At 37.1% G+C, this 27507-nt stretch overlaps 2 protein-coding genes across 12 annotated transcripts in view; one reads left to right on the top strand and one right to left on the bottom strand.

Moving 5' to 3' along the window:
* naa15a (N-alpha-acetyltransferase 15, NatA auxiliary subunit a) overlaps positions 1-16330 on the top strand; it is an 88730-nt gene extending 72400 nt beyond the window's left edge. The window contains exons 11-20 of the mRNA XM_069925348.1: positions 1088-1257; positions 1558-1710; positions 2053-2181; positions 4772-4985; positions 5130-5323; positions 5814-5922; positions 6654-6752; positions 8535-8678; positions 12481-12578; positions 14196-16330. Of these exons, the coding sequence (XP_069781449.1) occupies positions 1088-1257; positions 1558-1710; positions 2053-2181; positions 4772-4985; positions 5130-5323; positions 5814-5922; positions 6654-6752; positions 8535-8678; positions 12481-12578; positions 14196-14396 (1511 nt within the window). The 3' untranslated portion in view covers positions 14397-16330. The remainder of the gene's footprint in view (positions 1-1087; positions 1258-1557; positions 1711-2052; positions 2182-4771; positions 4986-5129; positions 5324-5813; positions 5923-6653; positions 6753-8534; positions 8679-12480; positions 12579-14195) is intronic.
* The window catches only part of ugl (ureidoglycolate lyase), a 72189-nt gene continuing 53348 nt past the window's right edge, over positions 8667-27507 (bottom strand). For 10 of the 11 annotated variants that reach the window (XM_069925352.1, XM_069925351.1, XM_069925349.1 and 7 more), the window contains 3 exons: positions 24895-24962; positions 21862-21992; positions 17332-18806 (listed from right to left, as the gene is read on the bottom strand). In XM_069925352.1, the coding sequence (XP_069781453.1) occupies positions 18683-18806; positions 21862-21992; positions 24895-24962 (323 nt within the window). In that variant the 3' untranslated portion in view covers positions 17332-18682. Of the gene's footprint in view, positions 9086-17331; positions 18807-21861; positions 21993-24894; positions 24963-27507 lie in introns of those variants that run through there. The other variant, XM_069925360.1, reaches the window with a different exon arrangement.

Below are 27507 nucleotides of genomic sequence, written 5' to 3'. Positions count from 1 at the left end.
ATGCTCTATAATAATTCTTAAAGTTTGGTAGCTGTAAGCCCCCTTGTTTGTACCATTCTGTTAATTTATCTAGCGCTATCCTCTGATTCCCCCCTTTCCATAAGAATTTCCTTATTATTTTCTTTAGCTCATTGAAGAATTTCTCTGTTAAGAGGATTGGTAACGATTGAAATAGGTATTGTATCCTTAGGAAGATATTACAATTTACCCTTCCTATCAGTGTTAGTGGTAAATCTTTCCAATGTTCTGTGAACTTGTAATTTCTTCATTAATGGCTGATCATTTAATTTGTATAGATGGCCAAGATTATTATCTAGTCTAATACCTAGGTATTGGATTGCTTAGATGTGCTGGTTGATACGATATTTGGTTATGATAAATTACCTCTAATTTAGGTGGGTAGTAGGAAATTTCAGCTAGAGTTGATAGGTATTTTAGAAGGTTGCGGGGAAATAAATTGGGAGAAATGTATTTAAGATATTGCCTTTGATAGCCATCTTAGACATTGGGCTTAAAGACCATTCCTATGTTATGAGATTGGCAATAAAGGAGATCAATTTTAAATTCAAACAGGAGAGAAATGAAAATAAATGTGATATTTGCACCTCATAAAGGGAATTGAAATAACTGAAACAAATGAAGTTCATAGCTTTGAGAAAAATGTCATTTATTTTGATTAGTTCCAGCAAGTTCAAATGGTAGATTCTTGTGCTAAGATTATATGAGCCAGACATGCTGCTTCAGCTTATCCAATTGTCTTCCATTTATATGTCCAGATCTTTGTGTGTGTGTGTGTGTGTGTGTGTGTGTGTGTGTGTGTGTGTGTGTGTGTGTGTGTGTGTGTGTGTGTGTGTGTGTGCGCGTGCTACAAATTTGTAAATAAATTGTTCACTAGTCAAATTTCCTTGATTTGTTAAAGTTAACAATGACTACTTGTAAATTTTGGCCTGATGCACGTACTTCCTAAAAGTCTAAACTATTTAGGTGGTCTCTCATGGACGGCACAAAAGTACAAAGATCCTTTTCAATAATTTTACATGCTTACCCTTTAATCTTTTATTCGAACTTAGTTTTCATCCCATTTCAGATGATGGAAATCTGGAACCCCCTACTACTAGATTATGGGTCCAGTACTTTTTAGCCCAACATTACGATAGAATTGGGCAACCATCTTTGGCCTTGGACTATATCAATGCTGCAATTGAAAGTACCCCAACTCTCATAGAATTGTTCCTTGTCAAGGCTAAAATATACAAGGTAAAATTACAAAACATTGTTCTTCACTGATGCTCTTGTCATTTTTAAACAGTTAAATGTTTGAATTGTGATCTTAATTATTTTGGTTAATATGCACATTACTAAAAGTTTAAAAAATACTGGAAATTTAGAAGCATATAGTTTTATAAATTATGAATTGATTTAAAACAGTTTCAAAATCTGTAATTTGGTTTAGATTATTAAAAGTAAAATAGGATTAAATGTGAGATTTAAGTTTGTGATATTTTCAATCCTATTAAATTGTATTAGTTTCCTCATATGGTAATATATTTCTTGCAGCATGCTGGAAACATAAAGGAAGCTGCCAAGTGGATGGATGAGGCTCAAGCTTTGGATACAGCAGATAGGTTTATAAATTCCAAATGTGCTAAATACATGCTGAAGGCTAACCTGGTGAAAGAAGCGGAGGAAATGTGCTCCAAGTTTACAAGAGTTGGTATCTTCATTACATGATAATACAGTATACATTTAAAATATAAATGTAATTACAAGTTTATAAATGTGAATTTGATGCTTTGCCATATGATTTGCGTGATAATTGCAGTTAGTATGGGTACACCGTATTTGTTCGAAAGTAATCGCTGCTTGGACAGGTTTTTAAGTCACTAATAATTGAATGTTTTGTGCCTCTTGAAGACTGTTCTGAAGACATAGTTGTACTAGTTATTAACTGGTTATTTAGCAAAACTACTTAGCTGTAAGGATTAATTCAGATGGTATAATCTTAGTGAATTTGTAGATTACACATTTATTTGTAATGTGACTGTTTTCTAGGAAGGTACAGCTGCAGTAGATAATCTGAATGAGATGCAGTGTATGTGGTTCCAGACAGAATGTGCTCTAGCGTATCAGTCGATGAACAAGTATGGAGAATCTCTGAAGAAGTGTCATGAGATAGAAAGAGTAAGTTCAAGAAACCTCAAATTAATTCCATTGCAAAATATGAATGTATTTCTATTTCTGATATGGTAAAGTAACAATGGGGAGGAAAAGTGTAGATAATTCCAAAAAAATGAAAAATTGTTAATGATCAGATTTGTGCTCCACTTGTAATTTTAGAAATGTTTGTTCAGTTAATTCCTTGTGTTTCGGAGTCCAGAGGACCCCCAAAACCAGCAGCAATAGATACGCACCACAACACAAAAGTAGTTTTTAATTATATTTGAACAAGAAAACAGAATTAAACTTTAACTTATTACTACAAAAGACAAAGGAGGAAAAACCCAACACCCAACCCCAACCAACCAATTTCCCCCTGCAACGGTGTCTGCCTGTCCCGCATCGGACTTGTCAGCCACAAACGAGCCTGCAGCTGACGTGGACATTTACCCCCTCCTTAAATCTTCATCCGCGAAGCCAAGCCAAAGAAAGACTTAACCTACCTAACCTACTTAATCCTCCCTCTAACACTAAGCGCAGGTATGTGGATATTTAAGATTAGAAAAGTTCTTAGGATCACAGTCCAATCTCACTGGTTGCAGGCAATTCTTGTACTGTGCACAGAAGTTGGCATTAACAAAGTTCACCAGTCTTTGGTGCTTAACGGGCAAATGGTTACCACTCAGGAGGGTTCTTGCTGGTTTTCAAAGAGATTCCTTTTCCAGGACACCTGCAACTGATTCCTTCTCAATCAGTCTTGGTGACAAAACTTGCCCCCTTCAGGGTTCTTTCAGGTCACCTTTCACACCACCAGTCTTCTCCTTTGACCAGACAGCCTTCCAAAGTTTGCCAGCTTGTCCCTCTGGAATGGATTTCTGTCTTTCTCCTTTCTGTTTCACACCCTCCCTCTCTGAGAGCAAAACTTTTTCTCTTTTGCCTGCTCTCCCAGGCAAGCTGCTGTCGGTACTTTATCTCCTGCAAAAAAGCATTCTGCAAAAGTCCTACAAAAAGCATTCTGCAAAACTCCTGCAAATATTCTGTGTTTTAAAATGTGTGTGTTCAAGCTGCTCTGACAATTCCACCCAAACCACCTCTAAATACTCTGTCACATTTGTACCATTCTCTTGATATCCATGCCCTTCATAAGCCATAGCTTGTTTTATTTAAAGAAAAGACTATACATAATGCTTAATTGTTTATCCTGAATTATTGTTAGGTAATCACTGGAATATTTGCTTTCCACTCTAAGAGGTCAAACAAAAGAGATGCTACTGTGTGCTGAATATCGCTTCAGTTCCATTTTACAAACATGGCTACGAGAATATAATGAAACAAAAAGATGCACATAGTACCCTGAGAGCTAATTCTCCCATTTAAAGTCCAAAATTCTGTTTTCATGCCCAAACATATTCCAGACTAAGAAAGGCCAAGTGACATTTGCTTAACCACAGCATTTTTTATTTCAAACTTTTGCATTTTGCAGCTCTTAATGAAAGATGAGGAATGAGTCACTCATCCATTTTTAATACTTTCATCTCTTCATTTGAGTTGAGACTGGTCCTCAACAATAGAATTGCAGGTTGTATGTCAAATATTTGGTCAAGCCATTTAATTGCTGCCCACCCAAAGTCACAGAAAAAGAAAGTTCATCTGATTTCATCTTAAATAACTGTAGAATCCCCATTATCTGGTACCTCCAGGTATTGCAGATGTCAGATATAAGAATTTTACAGTTGACTAAGACTCACTCTTCCAATGCCTAATACACCTGCATTAACAAGACACTGTTTAAAAGACAAGACAGTGCCAAATGTAAATTAATTTGGGAAAAAAATCAGCATTATAGTCTTTAAGTATGTAAAGTTCACTTTAATCAGGTAATTCCCGAATTTACAAAATTTAATTTCGAACCCCAGTCGCTGGTGCCATAATAGTGTTGTGCTAGCTGCTACACTAACCATTCCGCTGTTATAATTAACCACCTCAAAATCAGTCGTCTTGTACACTGGGTCTAAAATCCAAACCTTGATAGCGAAGTGTCTACACCACTACCCCATCCCCCTCCATATCCTATTCCCATCCCACCGGCTCTGACTCAAGTACTCCAGTCAGGTCTTAGGTGCACACTACCACCTTCCTCAAGCTGACAACCTGACTCACCACCATGCAAGTGTCCCAGTCAGGCCCTCTGCGCACCTTCCTTGCATTGACAATCTGGCTTAACTCCACGCAAAAGTCCCAGGGAAGCCCTCAGCACTTCTTCCATGCGTGAACAACTCGGCTCACCTCCACGCAAGTGTCCCTGTCAGGCCCTCGGCTCACCTTCCTCATGCTGACAACCTGGCTCACCTCCACTCAAGTGGCGAGAGCGAGAAGACTGCATGTGCATTACCGGCATTCCTAGTTCAGAGGGGCATACCTGTGCATGTCCAGCGAAGTGGCAGCACTCTCCCGCAGGGTCCATCCGCCCAGTCTTAACAGTGTTGGCTGGGAAATGAGAATTTTCATCCAGTATAAAATATCAGTTTGAAACTAGTCTGTTAAGCTAGATACACCCCTGTTTATGCTGTTGGATTTGTGTGATTCCATGCTGACTTGAGTTTTTGTTCTCCAGCATTTTGCAGAAATTACTGATGACCAATTTGATTTCCATACCTATTGCATGAGGAAAATGACATTGAGATCTTATGTCGACTTGCTTAAACTTGAAGATGTGCTTCGGTGTCATCCTTTCTATTTTAAAGCTGCAAAGGTAGCTATTGAGATCTATCTGAAACTTCATGATCATCCACTTACTGATGAAAACAAAGAATTAGAGGCTGATACAGGTATTTGCCAATTTTAGCTTCAGTTGTTTGAAACCAAACTTCGTTCCTATTGGTTTATTAAATGATTCTAAACAACATGTGCAGTTCTCATTCCACTGATCTTATTTAGTTCCAAACTATGTGCAGTATATTTTGTTCCTGCAGCAAATCTTTCAGATAAAGAGTTGAAAAAGTTAAGGAACAAACAGCGTCGGGCACAGAAAAAGGCACAACTGGAAGAGGAGAAGAGAAATGCAGAGAAAGAAAAACAACTGAAAAATCAACGGAAGAAGAAGGAAGAGGATGAGGAGGAGATTGGCACACAAAAGGAGGAGCTTGTACCTGAAAAATTAGCAAAAGTAAGTACTTCATTTGACATTTTCTATATATTTGCAGTTAAACTGAATTTGCAAACACTTTACATCACCTCACTGCCCCTCAAAAGATAGTTGAGGTCTCTTGGGAATTATGATGTTTAAGAGGACTCTTGGTCTTGAACAAAATCTTATGTATCCCTTTTCTGCCGCCTTTCAACCAAAGTAATCCATTGTTTCTGTCATTTCTGAGCCAGAGCGGTAGCTATTTTGAATGAAACTTTCCATTCCTTGGGCTTTCTTGCATACTATGTGATAGTATTCTTGTATAGATGCCAGGCGTCGGTGTTTGAGGTTGATTGGTTGAAGTTTCCAACTGCCCAATTTAAAAAAAAAACTTGCCAAATTGAAACCACTGCATTGGGTATTGGAGTATACAAAGCAGCTTGCTGTAATGCTTGTATTAATTCATGCAGTTGTCAGCTATTCAAAGATTTGTTTGCCTTAAATTTATACTTTTTTTTGGTTCTCATAGGTGGACAGTCCGCTTGAAGAAGCCATTAGATTTTTGACACCACTGAAAACCTTGGTAAAAAACAGAATTGAAACCCATCTTTTTGCTTTTGAGATCTATTATAGAAAAGGTGTGTAATGAAAATATTTGTGTATCAGTCACTTATGAACTTTATATAAAAAAAAATTTGGTTGACTGCATGACTAAAGGCAACTATCCCTGCTGTGCTGAACCATGCAGTTGAAAATCACAGATTTTATTTTATCTTTGCTAAGACTTGGATTAGTGGTAGCTGTGATTCTTTAGTTGCCTGTCCTTTTTCTTGCTCTTCCTGTTCACATAAAATTACCTCCTGTTTGCTACGTTGATGCAGATCCCTAAACTGGGTCATGCATGCACGTAAATACTGCTTGTTGACTTACGCCTCCACCAAAAAGACTGTTGATGTTCATTGTGAAGAACTGCTGTATGGGGATATATAAATAAAATAAAATGGCAAACAACATTATGATTTTGAGTCCAAACACTGGCAAGAGAAAACAGGTTTCTGGAGATATAACTGCAGTTTTACACAAGTCTTGGTTGTGAAAGAAAGTTTGCTCTCATTCTCTTATTCCCCCTTCCCAACCCCCATCCACGTGGAGAGATGTTTAAACATATTTTTTGAGCATGAAAGGCTATGGAATCTGCTACAGCCTTAAGCTCACAATTTAAGGGAACATTGAGGCAATGTCATATTGATTGTACTGTGTTACCTTTTCGTATGAGGGATTAAATTGCAATTTTGAAAGAAACATTTATAATTAAAGTGTAGCATCAAAAACTGCATAAATTTAATATTTTGGTTTTTCTGTATTGTAGAGAAATTTCTTCTGATGCTGCAGTCAGTCAAAAGAGCTTTCACGATAGATCCAGATAACCCATGGCTCCATGAATGTTTGTTTCGATTCTTCAAAACTGGTATGGCAAATTGTTAATTGATGTGATTCAACATGTTTGCCCAGAAATTTGGTTTAGACCTCTACCTTTTTCATTGTGAATGTGTGAAAATCTGTTTGCCAGAGTGAGATGGAAGAGTGCTATTCCAGAAATTCAGCTGAATTATGTATGGATTGACATCATTCAAAATGCAAGGTATATTTTGAGTGTTGCCAATAAAACTGTTGTATTATTTCAAAATGCATCTGCTGTTAGGCAGTTACAACACATAGGTTTTCATACTTATGCATACTCCATAGCTGCTAAATTGAAAGGATACCTTCCTGAGCAGATCCCAGTCTGACATTGGGAGCATCTCGTAGATTGGATCATGAAACAATTCACTGATCAGCTATACTCCCCATCACTTGACAGGTCTGTGCCCATGTGATTAACCTCTTTTCCTGAACTGGCATCATTTGCAATGGTGGAATACATAAAACAAACACCTCCCTTCTTCAAAGAACAATTGAGAAATATCAGTCTTGAAATCTGGGGTGGATGGCTTAATTTCCACACAAAAGATACAAATTGTTATTGGAATTAGTTGGCCAATTAACATGTTATTAAAGATATTGAATTCAAGGAAATTATTGTTGTAAGCATTCTTGCTAGTTAGTATTCGTTTAAGGTACTAGTTCCCTTTTGTGATGTGTCTTTGATTAGGAAACTGTGCATTTATTGAACAATTACCACGATGCTAGATGGATTAAATTCATTAAAAGAGAAGTCCAAACATTGCATGCTGAAATCTTGAGCAGAGTAGCTGGAGAGATTCAGCAGGGTAAAAATATAAGATTCCATTTTTGTTGTGTAATACTAGATTCTGAATGTAACATATATGAAATTCTTTGACTTTTGTCAATGGTAAGGCAGACAGAGAGTCGTCACTTTGTCCGCGCACCTCACAGAAACCTACAGCACCTGCTGTTCCTCAGCGGAATCCCCTCCAAGTACAGCCCAGGCCTGAGCCAGCTTATCTTCTGAGATCAGACAATTTCTTGTGCATTCAGACTAGTAGGCTAGAAATGGTCAGTCAATATTTTGAGTCAGGACCCTTCATTGACACAAAATTAGAAAAGGGTGATATCAAGTATGTGTGAGGGGAGAGGTTGAGCTGAAGCTGGGGAGGGGCTATGATGGCATATTGGACAAAAGGAGCAAGAGATTGAGATGCAGATACAGGGAGAGATTACTGTGTGGGCGCGTTTTGTGGGAAAAAAAAGGTCAGAATGGGACTACGTAGCGATAAAACCAGGTTTGGGCTGGAGGGGTGGTTACCTAATTAGGAGGAAAAAATTGTTTCCCCACCTACCCTTCCACCTTGGGTGCTTCCTGCTGCAATTGCAGAAATTGCAAAACTTCTCTCTGCATCTTCCCCCTCACCTTCATCCAGAGGCACAAGCAAACTTTCCAGTTGAGGCAGAATGTCACCTAGTCTGCTTTTGGAGTACTTGGTGATGCCTCCTCAAGAGTGATTGGGGATGGGCAGGAAAAAAAACAGTGATTGTCAATAGTGATACCTTTTTCCCTTAAGTTTTTCAAATAACAAAATTGCACGATGAATATAATTTCATTTCCAAATGTTTACACGTGGATAAACAGGATATTTAAAAAAAAAGAACTTTTCGCGAATATAAACATACTTTGCATTATTACAAAGTTGATTGTCGTCTTGAAAAGTTACTTCAAAATTGTTTTTTATTATACTGTTGCTAGAGGATTGCCTATAGAACTAAAAGATTTTTTTTTTTACCATTGTAGTATCTGAAAGTAAAAATGTGCCTGATGCTGTTCAAACGGTGCTGACACAGCAAATGAGTAGGCTGTTTGGAGAAACAAATCCAAAGAGTTTTAATGAGGCTTTTCTAAACAAGCACTTGAACTCAATCCCACACAGGTTAGCTGGTAAGTCAAATTAGTTTTTTGATTTGTATAGTGAGGAACTAACAGGAGAAATTATAATGGTTAACAGTTTCAACTAGAAAGGAAAGTCACTGAAAATGTCAAATGTTCTTGTGGTGTATGCTTAGTTGGCAATGACATGGAAAGTGAAAGCAGATTCACACTAACAGTTATACTAAATACAAAAATCTCTACAGTTCTTACAATCCTCGTGCTTTCAATCCTCCATGTGGTTAAGATCTCTCCTTGTGAGTAATTTCACTGATCCCAGAAATTTTATTCTATATTTTTCAAATGGTGGTTCTTGCATGAATGTCGGCTGGTTCTTGCCAATGGGAATCCAAGTGCCCCACTGCTTCTCCCCTCTTTCCTTGGCTCACCAGTTGCTTAACTTTTGGAACTCATTAACACTGCAGGGAATTTTAACAATCTCAACAATTAGCAAGCTCAGCACGTATCCAAGATCAAATAAGGTGCACTTTGCTCTTTCAAACTTGGAATTGTAATTGAGACATTTTATTGCAACTCATGAAGTCTGCATTCATTTTGGTCTAACATTACTTGTTCCTGCCTTCTGTCTTTTTAAAAAAAATCTCTTGCGCACCTGTAAACTAATTTCTTGTCTATTTGCAGCTTCTTCTAAATGGGCAATATAATCAAAATTAGTCATTCGCTGCAAAAAAAGAGACATGTAGTGATTTTATTGCAAAAGTGGTTCATCTGAACGCTTCTTTGAGGAAAGCTCCATTTATGGAGTTTAAACTTGTCGGCACTTCACATTTACTGCCAGCTATAAAAGGTAACAAACTGGAAATAATGAAACTGGATATATTTGAAAATGATTCTTCCAGTTTGTCCATTGAAGGACTCCAGAATTCCTCATAATTAAAGCCTTGCTGATACTAGAAATACATGGATCTCTTATCGTAACACTTAGAAATAGCATTTGAATGAAATGTTGAGTGCGGTTAGCACAACGCTGTTGCAGCACCAAGGACCAGGGTTCAAATCCTGCACTGTCTATAAGGAGTTTGTACGTTCTCGGGTTATCCCCAAATGCTCTGGTTTCCTCCCACCCTCCAAACGTACTGTGGGTTGTAGGTCAATTGTGTGTGATGGGGCAGCATGGACTCGTAGGCCGAAAGGGCGTGTTACTGTGCTATATGTCTAATTTTTTTTTTAAAAACATGACTTTGGGGGAAATAGTGCACAGACTGCGAATTCTCTTTAACTATTTTGTCCCTTCTGTAGTTCTGACTTGTGTTTTATTGTATTTCCCTTCGTGACAGGTAAATTAAGGCATGATATTTTTTTCTTCAGTCCTATTTTAAGCTTTCATCACTGAAATTTTATTCTTGATTCATTATGGTACGGTTATGATTTTTAAAAAGAACATCCAATGAAGTTGTTGTCAGTTTCAGCTCTGATATCCCATGATGCTCAGAAATGGTATAGTTAAGTGTAAATTTATTTACTCAACTGCAACTTTTCTTTTTGTATTAAAGGGAATTTTTTTTATGAATTAAGCAAAACACATGGTCTCGTTACCTCAAGAACGCCTGAATTAAAGATATTTAAATATGTACAACTGAAAATGGAAACTTTCTATACAAGCAATGGGAGAAATTTCCTTTCAAGTTAATTGTTAAAAGAATTGCTCAATGCTACAATTTTTAAATCTTAGCTATTAAAATGTGCTCCAAGTTTCCACTTTGCTTTTTTATTTTAATGAGCAATGTAGATCAGAAAGATTACAGATTCAAATCTCTCTTCATTGGGCTTATTAAACTTGTCTTTGCTTACCTTTGAAATTGAGGAAGGGTTGGGAGGAAAGGGGGGGAAGGGCAGAAGGCACAGTGATGCAGGATCAATCCTGACCTCAGCGCCATGTGAGTGGAGTTTGCACATTCTCTGGGAATGTATGGCTTTCCTCAGCTACTTCTGGTTCCTCCACATCGCTAAATGTGGGTTTAATTGAAAACTGCAAATTATCCCTATGTGTTGGTGAGTTGTGGTATCTGAAGTAATAGTAAAACTATCATGAGAATAGTTCAATGTAAAAAGTAGTGGGGAATAGATTGCTCAGAGCTGACATGGACTCGGGTCAAAATTGCCCTCCTTTGCTGCATTTATTTTAACTTTGATTTGTTTCTTGACAAGTTTTTTTTTAAAGTTTAACATTTTCACAGAAAAATTTGTGAAATTCTGAATTATATTTCCAAAATTTGGGTGAAGCTTCTACAATTCTCAGGTAATTAACAAAATTAGGTGCTTGTTGTTTTATGGCCAGAAGACTCGAGGGAAAAAAATTGGAGGAATAACAAGCTGAGTATTGCATTTGGTTCCTTTATTCGTTAGTCTTTGGGTATTTCTTGATATGTGGAATGAGAGAATGCAGAAAAGCCAACTATTTATTACCCTGTTTAAAAAAAATTATATATATGCTGGAGAAGCTCAGCAGGTCAGGCAGTGCACTTTATATAGCAAAGATAAAGATAGAAATCCAACGTTTTGGGATTGAGCCCTTCATCAACATATGAGCAAAATGTCAGCAGGCACCTGAACAAGTGGTGGGGGGGCAGGGGATGAGCACAGGTCCACAAGTAAAAGGTAATAGGTGGATAAAGGAGGGAGGGCCCAACACCAAGCTGGGCTGGGGGGAGGGGAGGATGGCTCTTAATGGAGAGGTAAGGGGGTGGAGAGCTGGAGGAAAGAAGACAAAGGGATGGGGAAAAGAGGGAGAATGGCAAGTGGGTTAGCAGAAACTGGAAAAGTCAATGTTAATGCCATCTGGCTGGAGAGTGCCCAGATGGAATATTGGGTGTTGCCCCTCCCCCTGCCATTTTATATGGGTGCCTACCTACATTTTGTTGATTCTTTGATGAGGGGCTCAAGCTTGGAACATTGTACTTTATATAGTAAAGATACATAACCACAGTTTTTGACATACTGAGTTTCTCCAGCATTGTGCTTTTACTTCATTTGCAGTGTCTGAAGACTTTCATGTTTTACTTATATATTACCTGTGCCAAGTTAACCATAAAGTTGTTGGTAAGCTGCTGGATTGAGTAGCTTCAATCCATGTGATGGAATTGCTGTAACTCCACTTTTGGCATCATATTCCAGGATAGTGAGGAAAAGGTGACATGTTTCTGTTATGGAGGGCATCATAAAAATGATCTAGCTTTCATTTTTCAAATTGTATCCTTCATCTCTCACTTTTGTTGTGTTCAATTGTTAATTAGGGTGACAAAACAAACAATTTGTGCATTTATGTGAACTTCGAAGAAACAAAATGCTAGAAAATGTTCGAATTGTTTAAAAAAAAATTAGTAAATGATTGATACATATTAGTTGAGTTTTAAGGGAACATTTATTGCGAGTCAAAATAATTAGGCCCTGTGATTTTCAACCCTCAATTTCCCAATTGAATTATTTATATGTATTTGAATATTCTGACCTGTGCTTGGTTATTATTAGCAGTGAAGGTTTTTTCAAATATGCAGAGTTCAGAATTCATGGAAAAATTTGTCAAAGGACAAAGTTTGATTCACCAAATTCTGATGTAATATTACTGGGAAATTATTTGAAACCTCGAAAGTTCTGTTGTGCCAAAGCAATTCATAAGTTTTCTTTATATGCAGCAAGTTATTTCCAAATTAAGTTGAATGTGTATAGAAGAATTAACTTTAGTTTTCTCATGACTTAAACAGGCTTTAGCAGGAACCATCATCACACCCTCTGTTCCAAACAACAGCATTTTCTGTCTTTGAAAAATATAAGCCTGCTTTGTTGTTCTTTGCAGCTGCCAAAATGATGTTCAACAATGATCCTTCCACCCAAAAGAGGGCAGTGGAATTAGCTACGGGACTTGATGAATTTCTAAACCAGAGGGGTATCCAGGTGAGATAGATTATTTCAACAGTAAGTTCCCATTTTCACTCATTGTTGGCCACTTGCCATTTAATACAGAGAAAAGATGTTCTTTTAATCTACTGTAGTCCATGAAAAAGTCCATACCATCTGAATACAGAAAACAGCAAGGAGAGAAAATAAGGGGAAAATTGTAACCAATCTGAGAGAACAGTATTGGTGCTGCTGTACCCTGCATAATAGTGTTTGATTACTAATTAATGAGGAGCAGAGGTAAATAATCATAGTTCTTTTTCCAAGTAGGGGACTCTAAAACTAAAGGCCATAGATTTAGATGAAGGGGAAAAATTTTAAAAGGGACATAGTGCCATCTTCACACAGGAGATACCAGGTAAATAAAATAAATAAGCTTCCAGAGGAAATGGTAAAAGTTGGGACAATTATAAAATTGGAGACATTTAGACAGATACATGGATAAGAACACTTTAACCATATAACAATTACAGCACAAAAACAGGCCAGTTCAGCCCTTCTAGTCCATGCCGAACATCTTCTCCCACCTTGTCCCATTGACCCATACCCAGCCTATAACCCTCTACACCTCTCTTGACCATATACCTATCCAATGTTTTTCCTTAAATATTAAAATCAAACCCCTATCTACCACATTGCCAGAAGCTCATTTCACATTCCCCAAACTCCTGTTTTCCCCTAAATTTTTCCCACTTCCATCTCAATCCTTGTTCTCTTGTTTGAATCTCTCCCACTCTTGATGGAAAAAACCTGTCCACATTGACTCTATCTGTCCCTCTCATAATTTTAAATACCTCTATCAAATCACCCCTCAATCTTCTACAGTCCAGGGAATAAAGTCCTAGCCTGCTCAACTTTTCCCTGTAACTCAAACTCTAAAACCCCAGCAACATTCTTGTAAACCTCCTCTGCACTCTTTTCTGTTATATCCTTCCTAGAATTCGGTGACCAAAACTGCACACAATATTCTAAATTTGCCCTCACCTATGCCTTATACAACTTCAACGTGACAACCCAACTCCTGTATTCAATACTCTGATTTATGAAGGCCAACATACCAAATGCTTTCTTCACCTCCTTGATCGGCATGGACAAGTTGGGCCCAAAGGCTAATTTCTGTGCTGTAAGATTGTACGACTGATTTTTTTTTTGTTAAGTACACCTTAGAAAATGTGTGTTTGAAAGTTGATTGTGACTAGGAATAATTAAATAATGTTTGTGCTAAGTTAAGGTCAGTAATTGAATCCAATGATTTAAGCTCAATTGAGTCTTTGACTTGACCAGCATAAATATTTTCATGGGATTCAGCTAACATGGAAAGAGTTGTGACCTCTTCCTTACCAAAATCAATTACAAAGATACCTATCCTTTAATCCAACTGGGCAAGGCTACATGTTAAGACAACATCTGATGCTGTTATCCTTAAAGCAATGATGTATAGGAAAGGGGCAGAAAATAATTTGTACACTCTCATTAGATGTGTGCCTTGCTGCTGTTAACTGCAGTCTTGGTTTAATCAAGGTAACTCCAGCCTTGATCTTAAACTGTGATTTACACTGCATTGCTATAGATTGGTGGAAACTGACAAGTCTGGCATTTCTATTTTCTATTCAGATTTGCGTGAAAGTGCTGGAAGCTGTGCGGGATGGTAGCCTGGGAGTATGTAAAGAAATGGCTGAGGCCTACAGAGCAGAGTGCCACAAGATTTTTCCCTATGCTCTTGCATTCATGCCTCCTGGTTATGAAGATGATGTAAAGATCACAGTAAATGGGGATAGTGCTAATGAACCAGAAGAACTGACCAATGAGATCTGAATGAAGATGGTGACTGAAGTGAACACATTTTTGTCACACACCTCTGATGTCAGCTTCCCATTCTTGTCGACAGGATTTGTAAATATATGTCAGGGTTTCATTAATGCCCACAGATCAGAGACTTTCAGAATTGGAGGTTTTTTGACTTAAAAAAAAAAATCTGAAATTTTGGAGATGACTTCTGTTCTGTGTTTCTGAAGCCCATGTGGGTGAGAAGGTGACATCACTTAAATGCGCTCGACACCGTTCTTACAATTGGCTTCCCGGGTTTTTAATGTAATTTCTAAAGAATTTTGAGAGCTATTTTAAAAAGATGGGTGTGACACAAAAGTGTAGTCAAATACTGTCTTGAAATTGCCATGGTCAGTGGTGTGCTGCCCTAGCACTGGATCCTCTAAGCACAAACTTTGTCAGGGCAGCAGTGTCTGACGGAATATGAATTGAAACTACATACAGACCACAGGAAATACCTTATGTAAATTGTGATGTACAGATTAATGTACCCAGTTAAACAAGTGTTTAAAAAAAAAAAAAAAATAGGTATTTGGAATTGAAGACTGAATGGAAAAACAAAAAATTAAAGTGTATACTGACCATCATTTCTAAATTCCTTGGGATTTTCTAACAAAAAAAAGATCAACTTAGTATGTCTGTAGATCACCTGCATTACATTACAGCTCTGAGTCATCATTTCCATATTGCTGCTATGATCTAAAGTGGCAAATTTTGGCAGTCAGCAAACTTACTCCTTCCCTTTCATATCCTAAAACTTCAATTGCAGTAGGAAGTGATGGGTAAATTAATGTGATTCAATTTGGTTTTTCATCTAATGTACAAATCTTGGACTCAGTACTGTTTTGTTAATGCTATTACAGATCGTCATCAGTAACTAGCCCTGACAGATTATGTAAAAAATTATACATTGATCATTTGGATACCAGTTTATCCCTCTATACAATGTCTATTATAATTCTTGAAGCCCAATATTTCTAAAGATACTTTTTGTTCTGCAGTTTTACTCATGGCCAAGACTTTGTATGTTTTTAAAAGGGGCCCATAATTTTTTTTTGGGGGAAAATGCTTCTTTATTTCTGCAGTTACCATTAATTCCCATGGTTCTGAAATGCAAAAGGTACCAAATATACAATGCAATAAACATTTTTTGGAAAATTATTCTAACTGGGATATTTATTAACATGGTTTTATTTTGCAGATTTCATTTTTAGAGGTTTATTTAAAAAGTGCCCCAACAATTGAATCAACCAGTAAGTCTGTTACTTATGGGGAAAAAATGCAATTTGCTCCCTGCTTATTTGATTATAATTGTATACAGCTTGTTTATAATTGGTCTGTCCTAATCCTAACTGGTTATCCAAACAACATGCGTTTCAGCACAGTTGCATCTTTAGTTGTGAAATCTTGTGTTACTGATTTGACGTTTGGCTACAGAAACAAAGTAAAAATACTGAAAAATGTTCCATTTTAATGTTGCAGAACTTAGTTTTTTTTAAATTCTAATCACTCTTGAAGCAGTTATAGCTGGAAGTTGAGGGTATTCTGTACATCTATCAAAATAATGGAGCTGTGGGTCTGTCAAGAGAAATCTTCCTAGGATGGTATGAATGATGGACTTGCTCAGATTACTAGTGGGTTTACATCAGTATGATTTCTTTGAACCTAAACTCTTGTTAGAATTTGGTTTGATCACTTGAGGTTTTTTGTGTTCATGTCTTAAACCATTTCAGCACTGAGCCTTGTGCAGGGTTTGATTTTTCATTGTCTTTGAGATCCATCCAACACACAGGGTGCTGATACAGCATATGAAATGTAAATTTTACATTTGTTTCTGTGGTTAGTTCCATTTTAACCACACTGGTTGTATTCAGCATCTAATAAACTGGTAGTGTTTGTGTCATTTTTGTCACCAGTCTTAATGCTAGAATCCATTTTTTTGTGTAATTTAATTGCATTCACTTTGGTGCAACTGGCAATCTACTAGTTTGGAAAGTTAAAGATTGGTTTTGATTTTTATGGAAAGTGAAGATACTAATTATTTGTATTTTCATCATGCAGTTAAATGTTTATAAGCATTTTGCCACAACAGGACTTCCATTTGCCCAAGTATTAGACATCAGAAAATGGTACATTATTTTATTTGATCCATTTGGTTGATTTTCTCAACTGTTTTTGATGGGAAGGTAGCACAATGGTTGTTTCATTATCAAATTAAAGAGTAAACCAAAATACCATGCTTCCACTATATGCCTAAGGGTCACAGTCAATGAGGTGCCTTGAGAGGGAGGGAGGGGGTTGGGTGGGAAGGGAACAAGTTGTGGTTGGATATCTTCTGGTAATTTTATCAAACACCAATGTTGAAAACCTGTATTTATTTTCTAATTAAACCATCTCCAAATTCAAAACTGATATTAATCTAAATTTCTTACAGTTCCACATTTTGAATAAACATTTTTCTGTAAAGTCATTTTTTAAGAGAAAAAAAGCACAAATACCTGCTGTGTAACATGGTTCAATGCCTTTTCTTAAAAACACTTAATCTCAACTAGTTGTTAAGCACAGTCTAATAGTTTGACAGTTGTAGATAGAGCATGGGAGTGATACATAGAAAACAGTGAAATGTTAGGTAAGTGCAATGAGCAAATTTTTCTTAAACAAGGTGGTGAAAACTAAGCTTGGGGATTTTCTGCCCCTCTTAGCCATTTTAAAAAAAAAAGGCCATGTGAACTTTTCTTGAAGCATGAGTTTTTTTCCCCCCAAAGTAAATGTGAAAAAAGTGGGAGATTTGATAACTAATAAGAAAGGTTATTTTGGTTAAAAAAATACAAAGGAAAATTATGCACAAATTGAAGATTATCCCTATAAATATGCATAAGCTTGTGAGAGTTTTGAACACTTCTGAAAGTTTTCAATAATCATGTACTGGAGTAACAGACCAGTTTATTAAATCCTGTAAGTTCATATGCACTAGAATTAGAATTTTGTGCCCAAAAAGAAACATCACCGTTGCATTTATTTATGTGAGAATACATGTCAAGTAAGTGATTTTTTTTTTCAAACATTCATAAGGAATATACAAATCTTCAACAATGCAACAGATTTTCATCTAAATATATAAAGGCTTTGGATTTTGTATTCAGAAGTATATTGTTTTACATTAGTGTCAGGTGGTAACTTTCTCACTCAAAATCCACTATTTCTGCTTTTGATATCCACAGTTCAGGGTGATGAGAAAAGCAACTTGAACCAGTGTCTAAATTGGTCTGAAATTGTACAATGTTGTAATGGAAAGTTGTTCAAAGAACAAAATACAGCTTTATGTATTTGTGCCAAAATACTGTCAAATTTGCTGTCTTTTTCAGTATTTATTCCTAATTAGAATTTTGTTAGCTGCTGAATTTGAATTTGGAGGAAGCATTTGATTAAAAAATATAACTAAAAACGAACTGAATAGATCAAACTATTTACCTGGATTGTTGATCAGAAATTATTGAAATGGTAAAAAAAAACCACATGTTTGCATACGCTGGACATGAAATATTTTTAAAACTTGCTGGCCTGACATCAGGTGGAGAGTAACTACTGCAGTATTCATCACAAATTTGTTAAAAATAAGCATCAGCTTTTTTCAAAGGCAGTTCAATATTGGAGAATGATGAAATGAATATCTAAAATGTAATCTAATTTAATGATTAATTCATATAGGACTTGATAGTGTAGATGCTGAGATTGCAAATCCTGTCTGAAGAGTTTTTATTTGTTTTAGTTTTGACTTCACTGCCAAAGCCTGACTATATGTTTGTAGCAGCAAATCTTCAGATTGGGAAGTTTAGAACAAACTTTGAAAATGGGAATTCAAGGATTTTACCCAGTGACAACAAAGGATCAACATATTTCCAAATTGGGACAGTGTTTCCAAGTTATACAAAGCTGACCTTGTCCTCTGTGGTAGATGGCATGTATTTGGTAGATGGCATGTATTTGGTAGATGTTGCCCAGAAAGTCTTTATGAATTGCTGCAGTGTAGTTTGAAGGTGGTACTCAGTCAGTATTAGAAATGGTTGAATTCTGCAGCAGTGGAAATGTGTTAGAGATTCTGTAAACAAGTGTACGATGTTCACTGAGCAAGATTTGCTAGTCTTGCTAGGAATATACCCCACAAAATTCATTCTAAATTTTTAATATATTTGTGTTTTGTTACCACTTACATTTAGATGCAAAATTAAAATTAATTTTGTCTTTGCAGTGTAATGATTCCTTGTTCTCTGAAGTTAATGGTTGGCACTTAAAAATGTATGTTCCAAGTTCAAGTAGGTAGTGAGGAATTCTGGAAAATCTCGCTTCTGTACAAGTTCAAGGAATATTTCAGAAGCCACTGTTAGTTGCCATTTAGAGCTGAGGAAAGAGAGTAATACTTTTTTTTTAATTTTGACATACGGCACAGTAACACAGGCCCTTTTGGTCCATAAGCCCAATTACACTCAATTGACCTACAACCCGCGCAGATGTGGTGAGAAATTACAAACTTCTTATAGGCAGCACAGGATTTGAACCCCAGTCCCAATCGCTGGCTCTGTAACAGTGTTGAGCTAACCATACTGCCCTTAATAAGCTTAAATTTATCAATGCTATATTCAACCAATATCCCGATCACTGGCTCTGTAACAGTGTTGAGCTAACCATACTGCCCTTAGTAAGCTTAAATTTATCAATGCTATATTCAACCAATATCCCGATCGCTGGCTCTGTAACAGTGTTGAGCTAACCATACTGCCCTTAATAAGCTTAAATTTATCAATGCTATATTGAACCAATATCCCGATCGCTGGCTCTGCAACAGTGTTGAGCTAACTATACTGCCCTTAATAAGCTTAAATTTATCAATGCTATATTCAACCAATGAAGTACATTGAATTTTAATAGTTCTGTTAGTCAGTTTATTTCACGAGTAATTCACTGAAGGTGTTTCATGTCAACATAACTTATACAAAATAATTTAAAGCATTCTGTAGGAGCCAAGAAGCCAGCTCCATTGACTAGTGTTGCAATAATTGCAAAGCCCCCACTTTAGACCACGATTAATATTCTACCACTAAAATGACTTATCATGAAAAAGATATGCATGTCTAATAAGAATCTTTGGTGGTCAGTCTCTGACCCTATAAATTTTAGCTAAGGATTTTGGAAGAATATGAAAAAATGGCACACCGAATGCAGCTGGCAAAAATAAACTGCAGATGCTGGTAATGTGGAATAAAAGAAAATGCTGGCAAAACCAACAGCTTTGACAGCATCTGTGGAAAGAATGCCTGGCAACCATTTTGGAACCAGACAAGTTGGGTGGGTTGCAAGCCCAAAATGTAGACTTACTCCTTCTACAGATGTCTGATCTGATTTTCTTTTTCCCAGCACTTTTTTTTAAATTTAAGGGCACAATTTTAATTCTTCATTGCAGTCAGAGATTTGGGTCTATAACTCAATGCTGGTGAGAACATAAGCCCTCTGAATAATCTTGCTAATACAAGTTGTGGCAGCAATCATTTGAAGGAATGATTAATTGAGCATGTTTTTAAAGTAAAAAGATTTTAAAAAATTAAAAGTAAAATTAACTATTTGCTAACATCCTGAAATGTGACTGTGTGTCTAATAGAGCAAAACCATAAAGCTCACAGAGGTAGAAAGGTGGGGAAAAGGACTGAAGTACATACAAGCTTCATGATGCTGCACCCAGTAATCACAATTAAAGATGGGACTTTTTTTTAAAACTAAGGATACTTATGTATAATTTTCAACACTTAAAGTTCATTGCCTTGTTGCTTTGATTTTTGAATTGTGCCTCAGATGGGAAGGCATTCTGTATGTATGAAGTTGATGCAGCACCTTGTCTACCAATTAGTGCCACACTGTGCAGCTGTACACAAGTCTTTAAGACCAGAAGACATAGGAGCAGAAAGAGGCTATTCAACCCAAGTCTGTCCTGCTATTTAATTATGAGTTGATCCATTTTCCTTCTTGGCCCCACTGCCTGGGTTTCTTCCTATAACTGATGCCCTGGCTAATCAAGAACCTATCAATCTCTCCTTTCAAAACACCCAATTGCATGACCTGCACAACCGCCTATGATAATAAATTCCACAGATTTACTGCCCTCTGGCAAAAAAAAATTCTCAACTCTACGCAGTGGACAACCTTCAACCATGAAGTACTCTCTTGTTCTAGACTCTCACCATGGGAAACAACTTTTCTACATCTCTGTCCATGCCTTTCAATATTCAAAATGTCTCAATGAAATCACCACTCATTCAAGATTTCAATGAATAATGGCCAAGAGCTGTCAAATGCTCCTCGTATGAATATCCTTCCATTCCTGGAATCATCCTAGTGACCCTCCTCTAAACCCTCTCCAATGTCAGCACATCCTTTCTTAAATGAGGAGCCCAAAACTGCTCTCAGTCCTCCACGAGGTCTCACCAGTGCCTTATAGAGCCTCTTGAAATGAATGTCAGCATTGCATTTGCTGCCTTCACTATCAACCTGCATGCTTACCTTCAAGCTATCCTGCACGAGGACTTCCAAGTCCTTTTGCATCAGAATATTTAATTTTATCCCCATTCAGAAAATAATCTGCCCTTTCATTTTTTTCTAACAAAGTGCATGGCTGTACACTTTCCAGTATTTCATTTTGCCCATTTTCTGAATCTTAAGTCCTGCAGCCTCCCTGTTTTCTTCATACAACCTGCTCCTCTGCCTTCATGTCATCTGCAAATTTGGCCACTGGAATCCCATTAGCAACTGGCAGCTTATGATCCCAGTACTCCAACTCTGCTTCCTGCCAATCAGCCAATGCTTTACATGGGGGTAAAAAAAAATCACAGGAGTTAAAGTAGGAGTTGCCACATGGGCCCAATAGGATGATTGCTGATTTGATTGTAACCTCAATTCCACGTGTCTTGCCTATTTCCAGTAACCTTGCACCACATTAACCATTTATATCTTGGTTCAAACTCTTGAATTTTTTTTTCCATAGTGGAATTAATGAACTGAGCCTTTATTTAAAAAAAGTACAGACTCTACAAATGTATGATCCCCTTCAACCAGCAACCTATTGTTTTTGATTCTCCCTTAAGTGGAAATGTTATCTCTGCATTTACCCCAATGATTTTGTGTTTCAGTCAAGTCTCCTTCATTTTTATAAACTCCCTTGGCTGGAGGCTGACCCCACATCCAATCTTTCCTCAAGATCATGTGCCTAAATTCAGCTATCAATTTAGTAAACCACATTTGAACTCACTGCACATTATAATCCTTGTATACGGGCCTCGGTACTCCAAGTGATTTCTAGCCTTTTAAAAGAATATTCTGGCTAAAATCTTCATGTAGAAAGGAATGCAAACCTGCAGTCTTCCATTTGTTGGAAGTCTTGTTGGATATTAATTATTGCATATTTTACCTGTCAGTGGAATGATGCAAAACGGTCTGTAATTCAGCTTCCATCTCCTTTACAAGAGTTTGGACAAGGTTTCTGGTGATGACTCTATTATCATTCTCCAATTTTACTTTATGTCGAATCCACTGCCAAACCTGAAAGACAAGTTTACAGAAATATTGAGACAACTAATATACAACTCCTAATACTGCATGAAACACTTTCCACATCTGTCTCACCATGGGTTTGAAGTTGTAGCTCTCTTTTAATCATATATATATATAGCTTTTCATAGCAGTTTGCATTGAATTGTCTTTGGAACAGGCTGAACTAATGTAAACTGCACCATTATCACCGTGATTGCATGACTTTGAAAACTCCTATAACATGTTCATTGTCTTCCACCTTTTGATTTTAAAATTCCCAGGATGTCAGGTATCTTACACAGTCTACAGCAGAGAAACTAGTAATTCAATGATCTTCAATCATTGAATTGTATTTTTAATGTCTATAGTTTTCATCTTCTCTTGTACCTCAAGTTGCAAAGAAAATATGATGGGACGTGCTGAAATGTAAGTGGGGCTGACAAAAAAATCCTGCAACTTAGGCATTTGAGATGGCTGAGAATTAATTTTGGAGGAAGCATGGGGTCTATGATAAAACAAGAAATATTTCCACCACTGCTAAGAGAGTGGTTGTTAGTGTTTCACTCCAGGTTGCATCTCTAGAACTGACAGAAAACCAGATGTTTGGGTAACAGGGATGGGTTGGACAAAAGATTACCTCCTAAAGAATGACATTTAGTGGGGTATTGATGGGGCATTTAAGTGGCAGTTAAGATCAAAGTAAGCTGCTTTGTGAAATCCTTTTTTCCACCTGCCATTTTCCAACACTAACCCCATTTCCTTTGATTCCCTTAAAGTGCAGAAATTGTCAGTCTTCATTTTGAAAAAGCTTCATGACTGCATTCCTATAGTTGTCTTTGGTAGAAAATCGCAAAGATCCACAATGAGTTATAATAGGGCTGACCTCTTAAATTGAGCCCTTGTCCTAATCTTAAGTGGAAAAAAAACCTTCCACCATTTAGTTTACATTGCTTTGGTTCAATCTCTACATCCTAAATGTTGATAAAGAATACAATCCCAATCCACTCACTCACTCTTTGTATGACAAATCTGCTATCCTTGAACCAATCAATGGAATCTACTACCTCCATGGCAAATATATTCTCAGGAATGTAAACCAAAATTGTATACAGTATTCCGGGTGGTCTCGCTAAGGCCCTGTTAAATTGCTAGAAGGCAGCCTTGTGATCAAATCTCTTGTAATAAAGGCTTGTGTCCCATTTGCTCATCTTGCATGTTAGTCTTCAGTGACTCGTTTGCACTAAACACTGGCTCAGCTTCTCACCATTTCAACAAATCCACTCTCCAGTTCTATGTACGATGTAACATTTTATCACTTGCTCACTCAGCATGTCTTCATCCTCTTGAAACCTCTTTACATTCCTTCCCATACTCGCAAAGTTGAAGATATAACATTTTGTTCCCTTAGCCAACTCTAATAAACGAGCATATGAAAAAGGAGTGGGATCATTCCTGATTAGTTAAAATCTATTTGTCATTCCTCATGTTCATTTGCACCACCATGGAAGATGCTGTTTAATAACTTTGAGAGGCCAAATGCAAACGGGAAGTACAGTTAATGGCAGGGATCTGGGAGTCCAAGCCCGTAGCTTCCTGAAAGTGGCCACACAAATAAATAGCTTTGAGAAGAAAGCATATGGCATGCTTGCTTTTATTGTGCAGGGCCCTGAGTAAAAGAGTAAGGAAAAAAATAATTATATAAAATATTGGTCAGACTGCATTTGGAAAACTCCAATTCTGATCACCCCATTACAGTGGAGGCTTTGAAAGGGTACCGAAGTTTACCAGGATGCTGCCTGGTTCAGCACTTGGAAGGAGAGATTGGACAAATGTTTTCTCTGGAGTGTCAGAGGCTGAGGGCAGGCCTGACAGGTTTATAAAATTGAGGGGCAAAGATAGGATAGTGAGGTTTTTTTGGTCAAATACTAAAGAATATGCATTTTACATGAGGGTAAAATTTAAAGGAGAGGTGTAGGGGAAGTTTTTTTTTATACACATTGCTGGATACCTGAAACAGGTTAGCAGAGTAGTGGTGGAAGCATTAAAGAGGTAGGCAATATAGGAATCTGCATTAAGCACAGGAAGAAGTGATTTAGTTCAATCTGGCATCATGTGTGCCTGAAGGGTGTGTACCCGTGCTATGCTCTTACATTTTATTTGTTCTATTCCAATTTCTCAGTTGATATGAAATGAAAAGATCAGAGAGAACTGGAAAGAGAATTTTCTTTATAAAGGGAGAAGAGTAACTATTAAGATGGGTTTTGGACAAATGACCTTCAAGCTTGCTTCCACGAGGTACAAACCAGCAGCATTAAGAAGTTTTAGGTCAAATATGCTTCATCAGATATGTGAAGTGAAGGAAAGAAAACAAGTTATCAAGCTGCATGGAAGAGTCGAGTGTTGCCCTAGTAATTAGTGGTGAATGAGTTCATCTGGTCAGTGGGAGAGGGGCATGTACGGAGGGAAAACACAATCCTTTGTTTATAAAGTGAGGGCATTTAGAGTGAGAATGCAGCAAAGGAAGTGCTGTGAATTAATACGGATTAATATTTCAGCTCTCTGTTGGCCATAGATGCCAACAATAAGTTCTAGAGGTCTGAAACAGTTCTTAATATGTGATACATAAAACCAGCTTTATATTGGCAATCTGACCTGGAGAGTGAAACCTACTCACCACTTAGGACAGCACAGAGGTGACCTCTTAATATTCTGATCCATTCAGTACTTGACTGAATAATACAGAAAAAGATTGCAAAATATTTTGTACAGCAAAATTAAGATGCACGTGATACTATTTTGAAGAAGCAAACAGCAAGCTATAAAGCTTAAGCTTGAAATTTACTGTAGTAAATTGGCAACCTGAGCTCCAGATCCTGTGTATTTAAAGGAAAAACTTGTGACCTTGCTCTACCTGGGATCGAGAAATCTCGGCAGTAGCTGAATCTTCCACTTGACCCCGGAAATAAAAATGGCCTTCTCCTATAAATAAAAATAAGAGATTCTGTACTTAATACAACTAAATAGAAAATAATCATCATGAGACAAACTTTTTGGTCTTTCTTTATCACATAGGTTGAAAATAATACGTCTTGATTCACAACATTTATGAAATTTTGCTCTAACACCATTGACCCTCTGAACTTGCATCTGATCTATGAAGTTATTTGCAAAAATGGATGGCATGCTATCCCCGTGCAAATGAATTGCTTTGTTTCAAAACACCCATGATACAAAAATCAATTTAATGAAGTACTCACTGGGCTGATCAGCATCTGTGGGGGAGAGGGGAAAGGAATTATTGACTCAAGACAATTGCATCAACTGCTTTCTCCCAGGAGTCACATGATGGAGTAATGGCTGGTAGGAGAATACCAGCCCTCTCCAGAAAAGAAGGAAAAAAAGTGAAGAAAAAGCAAAGCCCCAGACACACAAATCACAACAAATAAAAAATAAAGGTGTGGAGAAAATGGCACCTAAGAAAGAAAAGCCAAAAACAATGGGAAGAAAAGAAGAAGGAAAGATGATGGAAGAGAAGGGTGAACACCTTACTTGTACGAAGAAGAAGGGACCCGCCGTGGAAAGAGGAGCCCACTCCCTGAGGTCAGTGGAAACCCCGCAGGGTCACCACCCACCGAACGCAGGACTGCAAAGATGGCTCAAGGAGCCAAACAGAGGTGCGCAACTACTCATGCACAATACGCACGACAAAGACAACACCGACGGGAGGAGGGAACCAGCTGTGGAGTAGAACTCCATAGCACGACAGCAGGGCTCCCAGTGGGAAGATACAGAAAATAACGGGAATGGGAGGGATGAGAATGAAAAAAGGAAACCAGAGACACAACAGATAACCAGCCCAGAAGAAGAGGACCAACATCAAAACACCATTATAAAAAAATACCCAACAAACTGAGATAAACAGCCCAACAAGAAAGTCAGAAGAGACACAGATACAAGGAAGAGAAGTAGAAGACACAAACCGTAGAGCAGTCACAGAAGAAGAAGAAGGAGAACATCGAGCTCTGCACAGAGAAATAGAAGATAAAGGGAATGGACAGTACAAAGATTTTTAAAAATTTCAAGAATATATGGAAGCATTAAAAGAATGGCTGTCATTAGAATTTAGTGAAATAAAAAGAAGAATAAAAAGTACAGAAGAAAATGTGAGTAGATTAGAGCTGGTCATGACAGAAATAGGGAAAAGAGTAGACAAGGTGGAAGAACGAGAAACAGCCGTAGAAATGGAAGTGGACGACTTAAAAAGAAAATTGGAAGAAACTGATAAAAAAAAAAGTTAAAGAAACACAGGAGCTGTTAGCTCAGAAGATAGATATAATGGAAAACTATAATAGGAGAAACAATATAAAGATGGTGGGCCTTGGTAGTCCTGGGAATGCCAGAAATGCAGGAAGGAATGGAAATAGAAAGGGCACACAGAACATTAGCCCCGAAACCACAGCCACAACAAAAACCAAGATCCATTTAAGTAAAATTCCTGAGATATACGACAAGAGAAAATATATTGGAGAAGGCAATGAAAAAATTGAGAGAAAACAAAAAGTCACTGGAATACAAAGATCAAAAAAAATTCTACTCAACACAGATTATAAGATAATAGCTAAATTATTAGCAAACAGATTGGCCGACTGTACCAAAAATAGTAAAACTAGATCAAACTGGATTTATTAAGAAAAGATGAACAACGGACAACATCTGTAACTTCATTAACTTAATCCATACAGTACAAGGAAACAAAACTCCAACAGTGGCGGTTGCCTTAGACACAGAGAAAGCCTTTGACAGGGTAGAATGGCATTATTTATTCAAAGTACTACAGAGGTTCAATCTACCAGAGAAATATATTAATTGGATTAAAGCATTAAATAAGGGACCATTGGCGAAGGTGACAGTAAATGGATATATATCGAACCAATTTAAATTAAGCAGGTCAACTAGGCAGGGATGTCCACTATCTCCCTCACTGTTCACGTTAGCTATAGAACCATTGGCAGAACTGATAAGAACAGAAAATAAAATAAGAGGGATAAAAATAAAAGAGAAGGAATATAAAATCAGACTATTTGCAGATGATGTCATAGTACACTTAACAGAACCAGAATTATCAATAAAAGAATTACAAATTGAAGGAATATGGAGAAGTATCGGGGTACAAGATCAACGGAAATAAAAGTGAAGCGATGCCAATGAATAATGCGGATTTCGCAAAGTTTAAGAAAGAATCACCATTTAAATAGCAAACACAAGCAATCCGATACCTAGGTATTCAACTAGATAATAATCTAGGCCATCTATACAACTTAAATTATCAGCCATTAATGAATAAATTACAAGATGACTTAAAACATTGGAAAGATTTACCACTAACACTGATAGGAAGGGTAAATTGCATTAAAATTAATATCCTCCCAAGGATACAATACCTATTTCAATCATTACCAATTCACCTAACAGAGAAATTCTTCAAGGAGCTAAAGAAAATAATAAGGATATTCTTATGGAAAGG

The sequence above is a fragment of the Narcine bancroftii genome, chromosome 3 (genome assembly GCF_036971445.1).
Source record: "Narcine bancroftii isolate sNarBan1 chromosome 3, sNarBan1.hap1, whole genome shotgun sequence".
Taxonomy (NCBI): domain Eukaryota; kingdom Metazoa; phylum Chordata; class Chondrichthyes; order Torpediniformes; family Narcinidae; genus Narcine; species Narcine bancroftii.
The sequence above is the reverse complement of the archived record's forward strand: the minus strand, read 5'-3'. Positions and strand labels throughout refer to the sequence as shown.